This window comes from Rosa chinensis, chromosome 2 (assembly GCF_002994745.2).
Source record: "Rosa chinensis cultivar Old Blush chromosome 2, RchiOBHm-V2, whole genome shotgun sequence".
Taxonomy (NCBI): domain Eukaryota; kingdom Viridiplantae; phylum Streptophyta; class Magnoliopsida; order Rosales; family Rosaceae; genus Rosa; species Rosa chinensis.
In genome coordinates this window covers 59,739,563-59,746,001 of record NC_037089.1, presented here as the reverse complement: position 1 = coordinate 59,746,001, position 6,439 = coordinate 59,739,563, and the positions used below count along the sequence as shown (strand labels likewise).

Below are 6,439 nucleotides of genomic sequence, written 5' to 3'. Positions count from 1 at the left end.
ATTGATGACACAACATTAATCACATTCCTTAATTGTGTAATTTAATCAATCAGTTTTAATTGATTGATTTAATTATTATTATTATTATTTTTTAAAGGGGTTTGGAACCCAGCCTAACTGGGAGGCTCAGCCCCACACCCGGTTCAATTTATTATATTAATATTAGTACTTTGCAACGGGGGATGACATAAAACCTGAACCCCGTGCTACCATAGAAGCATTACAATAATCCTCGTAGAGAATATCTTGAATAATAACAGGAGTCTCAATCAATTTTGATTTGATTTAATGCGCGATTTCAATTAGAATTAAACAATTTAATCTGATTGATATTTGTATATAATACTTGATTTCAATCAGAATTAATCCATTTAATTTTATTGATATTTGTATTTGATGCTTGATTTTCATCGAGATCAATCAGTTTAATACGATTGATATGTTTTAATGCTTAACTTGAGTAACAACCAATCAACGATAACTTGAAACTTCCTCGTCATTCCATCGGTGGACCACTCGTGTTTTAACATGTGTCATTCTCAGAGCTCACATAATTTTGGTGACGTACAAGCCATGTGTACCGTTTATAGGTCGCATGTACCGACTAAGCTTGTTTGGTCAGAATTACAAAGATTGACTGATTTATTTAATAAATTTTATTTTCATTAAATTTCTTGTCTACACCTTCATTTTCTATCCCTACCTTGTCCCACGAATTAGAATTTGACACGTAACCCCTAGCCTAACACTAGGGATGACATTAAAATTTTTCCTTTTGGGTATTTGTTAACGGGTAATACCCATAGTTTATGGGTATGAGTATGGGTATGGCTATGAGTAATTACAAAATACCCGTACAAAAATGGGTGGGGTACGGGTATACCCGTGGGTACCCAAATTTTACCCAAATACCCATATAAAATTGTAAACCACACCCAAATTTTTTTTAATTGAGAACTATTATTTTTCAACCAACGGGCATTTTTATAATTTTCTTATTCTAAAAAAAAAAAAAAAAACAGAAAACCTATATGGGGTGTTCCAATGACTTTGTATGGTTTCGGATGAGGATCTAATCGTTGGATCATCGTATAATTGTGAAAAGATGGTTCAAAAGGTGATCCTTGAGGATCCAACCGTTAGATCTTCGTATAATTTTGAGAGGATGATCTTAAGGGTGATCCATGAGGATTCGACCGTTGGATCATCGTATAATTGTGAAAAGATGATTCAAAAGGCGATCCGTGAGGATTTGACCGTTGGATCATCGTATAATTGTGAAAAGACGATTCAAAAGGCTATCCGTGAGGATCCGACCGTTGGATCATCGTATAATTGTGAAAAAACAAATCAAAAGGCGATCCGTGAGGATGGTTCATTTACGAACCGAATTTTATTATTTTACATTTAATCGCCAAGTTGTGAAAATTGTTTTACGGAAATAAATATTTGTTTTAAACGTATTACTTCCTCGTTACTAAACCAACAATTTCTTTTTTAAACACTGTCTCAAGTATTTGAAATACTCAATTGACTATTTGAAAATATCCCCAGATGGGGAATGATGGCGCTTAAATAGTGAGTATTTAAAAAAAAAAAATCTCAGCCTTTAATAGGCTAAAGGCCTTAATTTTTTTTTAAATAATAATAAAAATACACTGCCCATATTGAAAACGGGTAGATGGGTGTGTATGAGTTTACCGGTTTAGAAATGGGTTGGGTAAATACCCATACCCGCGAATTATTTGATCGGTATTACCCATAAACTATTATTGGGTGGGTATTTTTGGATTGTTGTGGTTTTCGTTATGGCTTGTTCTTTGTTGTTCTCCAATAAGTTTAGTATTATTATTAAAAAATAAAACTGATAAATAATGAACTTAACGGTGTACTTCTGTTAAGTTGGTGGACATGTGTCGCAATATGAGAGTAGTGACAGAATTGGGATAGATTTAATGAGGACAGCTGATTTCCTACACCTGTCTAGTAGTGCACGCCATCTTAGCAAGTAAGCTCTAGCATTGTCTGTTAGATGAGCTCCCCTAGAACCCCAATCGTATATTTATTCTCTTTTTTTGGTTAATTAGAGAGAAATCGTATTCCTAACCTGGTAATCCGAATGATACTGTTTTGTACCCTTTGATGTATTTAAAAATGCACACAAAATGATTTAGTAAAATATATACTTCTTAAAATTAGACTTTTTAAAAAGAAAAATTTACTCCGTGAAATCAGAAATGATGTGTTACAACACGGTATTTTTAAGATCTATAATGGATCTATAGTTCGACATATAAAACATTACTTTGGTAATTTAACAGTCAACAAAGGCGAAAAGAGTGAAATAACATCAGAATCAAATCTGCCTCTGGTAAAGCTGCAAAGTTGAATAAAGTAGCCAGCTTTTTCCACTTGTTGCATTACATCCTAGATTTTTCTATACTTGTTATTGTGATTGCATTAATGTATCCTCGCTTGATGCCATAAAAGGAATAGTAAATATCATTCATAGTTCATATTTCTAAACCAAAAAAAAGAAAGAAAAAAACTCATCCTTCAATTTCTGAAAAGCATCACGTACGATATCAAATTACTTTACACTCAACAAGAAATTAATACTCACAAACATGTACATTGAAAAATTTGAAGAGGATTGGTGATTTTAACCAAGATGTCATAAGCTTTTTTAAGACCCTCCTTAACTTTCCGAAAGAGTTTTCTTTTGGGGGCATGGGATATGTGAAACCCAATTGCATCTATGTACCAACCACTTCTTCCCTTCATGCCAACAATTTGGTCTCCATCTTCAACTGTGAAAGTAAAAAGTTCGCCTTGTTCATGTCCAAATGGTCCAAACGTTCTTCTATTGCTCTCGAATTTGAGTGACCATATCACCACAGCATCGCCATTGGGCGCCTCTGAATAGTGTCCGCTAACACTCACTAGAAACTCATTCGGATAGTCTAGCGTGATCTGTAATGCAGTAAAAACAAGTTTAGATTGTTTGAATGTCTCATTTCTATGAGGGATTTCGTCCCCAAGGTTCTGTTTCTTACTTATTCAATTTTGTAAGAGAACATGAAACATTTCAACTTGTAAGTTCTAACAAAAACGCTGGTTATCTATTTTTCTTGGTTTAATGCATAGACCAGATGTCTCTTTTTATAATATAAATATATATATATATATATATATATATATTTTATCTTGCCGAGGAGGGATCTGAATTTAAGACAGTATGGTCCATTTCATAAACAAACTGTTACGTGCACATTAGAAATCGTTTTGTTGAAGCGGACCTGATCAGTGTCGTCGCCTCCGTCACCTCCATGCCTATGAGCATTGACAAGCTTATCATCTATATCATACACCACACGAATTGAGTCGATGCATTGACCATAAGTGACAGTGATTTCTCTCACGCCATGGTACATACCATCATCCCAAAGATCTCCACCGGTTCCTCCATAAAGTTTCTCCGGCACAAAGCCGTTGAGCCTTATCTTCCCATGCGATTCATGATCCTTATTGCCACCTTCCTCTCCCTGCTGCATACAAGTTATGCAAGAGAGGCTAAGAGTGTTGGTGATAAACATGCTTGCTCCCTGTAATTAGAATATGAATGAAAGCAAAGAGAAATGTATTGATCGTTGCTTAATAGAAGCCGAGGTATACAAACATCAACAAATAGCAAAAGAAGCAAGATTTTTTTTTTTTTTTGAATGACAAACATGAAAGACCGATCTAAAAAACATGCCCACGATCTATTCTCTTTTTCAGCTGATCCAGATAGAACGCTGGGGACATCGAAATGGGTAGACAATGAAACCAAACAGAGGGGTTTTGAGTATTATGGGCTAATGCCGCGATGCGATCGGCGACAAAATTGAGAAGCAAGATAGTTATATGTTAAATGGTCATATATATATATATATATATATAACTGAGTTCTGGAACCTTAGAGGAATATATACACTAAAAAATGTAAGTGACTACGACGTGACTAACATTTCGTACAACGTGAGTAGGAATTACTACTCATTAGAAAATCAAATAGAAAATAATAATAATAATAATAATAATAATACATAACGACTTCTTCGTCGTGCCCAGCTGGGTCGATTGATGGCAACTTCAACGACCAGACTTAATTTGTTTTCAGGCAGATTTTGTTTCTGCAGCCAGCAACTTTTGGATTATTCTCATCGGGTCCATTATCCATTCTAGGTTACTATATTAATTCTCCGGTAGTACAATTAACAGCTAATTTGGCACATTCACTTGTCCTGTTTGCACAGCTGTATTATGCGTCTGTAGTTCCTTCTTATCGTTTCAATTTTATAATGGCTGATGCGCTCTGTAACAGGCAACAACAATTAATAACTATCAAACACAAGTTACACAATTATGGGTTGTTCTATCCTTTTACCATAGGACTTTCTAGAAGTGGGCATGGGACGGGATTGACAACCCATAAGTTCTATATATTTATGAACAACCCATAAGTTCTATTTATTTATGAACAACCCATAATTGTGATTTTGACCTTCCGTCTTCCCCCTTCTCTCTCTCTCTCTCTGATACTATTTTCGCAAAGATGAGTTGTAACCAAATCAGATCTGGATTATGGTCGGCCATTATGCGAAATTAAGTTCAAATAATAATTGTGGGAGTATGAGTACTAGAAATTCCTTACTTACCTTGCCGGAGGAGTCTGATATCATCATTTGGATTTCGGATAGTGCAACAAGGCAATCAGCTTCTACAACAACAACACAGACAGCGTGAAATCTATTTTGTTTGAAGCAACTCCAAACCAGCTTTAATCCCTAAGAGCTCCATATATTTGTATTAATTCTCCGGTAATACAGTTAATAGCAAAGAGCCCCACCCGTTTGAAAGATGAAACTGTTAATAACCATATACATGCTCACAATATATGCACACAATCATAAAAGGGATCAAGACTTACCTTCAGCAATCACTGACATGGATTCCATCTTATGCGCGCAGCTGCAAACACGAACACTGAATATGGCCTTCTGTTACTTACCAACTTGCTTCTCAATGGACAGAACAATATGCAAAACGTCGGTAGTAATCAGGGACCAATTCATCTGTATATATAGGTGACTTAAACCTCAAGAAACTTCCCATTAAAACTATCCATATCGGTTTAGGTTTCCTAGTTAGATTCTTAATGTAACACTTCATTGTAGTCTTTCTTGCAGACTAAGAATATGATTACTTACCTTAATGAATAGATACACTGCTTCATTAAGTTACAAGTATTGATTTACTGTTTGTATCCATGTTAAACTAGGATTGATATTAAGCTAATCATCAATTACTTTATGATGATATGTGTTATGTCCATATTTGATCTTACAATCTCCCCCTTGGACTCACACATATCATGCTCGATGATTTGCACCAAAGAACATCAAAACCTACTTAACTTACTGAAGTTCGCGCCAGATAACAAACTCAAATCGAAAATCCATTCCAACATGGTCAGATCACAATTACTTATGCATAGCAAGAAACAATATACATTTTAACAAAAATGCAGAGTTTCAAAACCACAAACATAAGCTCCTGCAATCCACATATGTCAAACCAGAAGTGATACAATATATGTTAATATGTATCAACAAGTAAACATATATTAGGTCCTACTTTATGTTTCTAAAACCAGAAACTCAAGCAAATTTACTGAACACTGATGGCTTAAAATTATTGCTTGAACCTCAACATCATGCTATACATGATTTAAGCCATCTGATAGCAAGTATGATATTCAAAACAAGATGATAATTTCCAAAATAAAACAATAAAGCTGCAGCAAAACCATATTTGGAAATACCTCGAAATTTTATTGACAATAATAAACTGCCATTACAAGTAAGTTATGATAAACAAAAGTCAAAAATGTCACAACTGAAAATACAAGAACTCAGGAACCTTAAAATTTTAAATTGCTCCAACTGGACTAACTCTCTACTGAACCTAAGCATCTAGATTAGCTAAAACTCCAATGCTTGTTGTATACTTCTGGAATGCTGCTACTGACAAGGCCTTGGTGAAAGGATCTGCTAGCTGTGAATTTGTGTCAATACTCAAAACAACTATTTCACCATGCTTTACTCTTTCTCTAACACTGTAATACTTAGATCAATATGCTTGGAATTATTTGACCTTTTACTGTTCTTGCTAAAGAAAACTACAGCCTCATTGTCACAATAAATCACAAGTGTGCCAACCACAATGTGACTCAATACTTTGGTCTGCATGAGAAAATTCCTAATCCAAAGTCCTTCACACACAGTTTCATATACTGCAATAAATTCAGGTTGCATAGTAGAAGTTGAAACAAGTGTTTGTTTCATGGTTTTCCAAGCAATAACACCTCCTGCAAGCATGAACACATATCCACAAG

The 6,439-nt window shown here is 34.8% G+C and overlaps 1 protein-coding gene across 2 annotated transcripts; it reads right to left on the bottom strand.

Annotated features, from left to right (window-relative positions):
- Positions 1 to 2,601: 2,601 nt before the first annotated feature.
- On the bottom strand, positions 2,602 to 3,861 carry LOC112184656 (jacalin-related lectin 19). 2 transcript variants are annotated; one of them, XM_040513715.1, is made up of 3 exons: positions 3,437 to 3,861; positions 3,300 to 3,358; positions 2,602 to 2,973 (listed from the first exon to the last, which is right to left on the bottom strand). In XM_040513715.1, the coding sequence occupies exons 1-3, from the start codon at positions 3,594 to 3,596 to the stop codon at positions 2,620 to 2,622; spliced, it is 573 nt and encodes a 190-aa protein (XP_040369649.1). In that variant the 5' UTR covers positions 3,597 to 3,861; the 3' UTR covers positions 2,602 to 2,619. The 2 variants fall into 2 exon arrangements, with proteins under 2 accessions (XP_040369649.1, XP_024178673.2); XM_024322905.2 differs by having other exon boundaries at positions 3,300 to 3,861.
- Between the last annotated feature and the right edge of the window lie 2,578 nt (positions 3,862 to 6,439).

Bases quoted from the DNA above. Each gene is read 5' to 3' on its own strand.
- LOC112184656 (XM_024322905.2), bottom strand. From the start codon at position 3,596: ATGTTTATCACCAACACTCTTAGCCTCTCTTGCATAACTTGTATGCAG. The intron at 2,974-3,299 runs GTCCGCTTCAAC...ACTGCATTACAG, and splicing joins GAGGCGACGACACTGATCAG to ATCACGCTAGACTATCCGAA.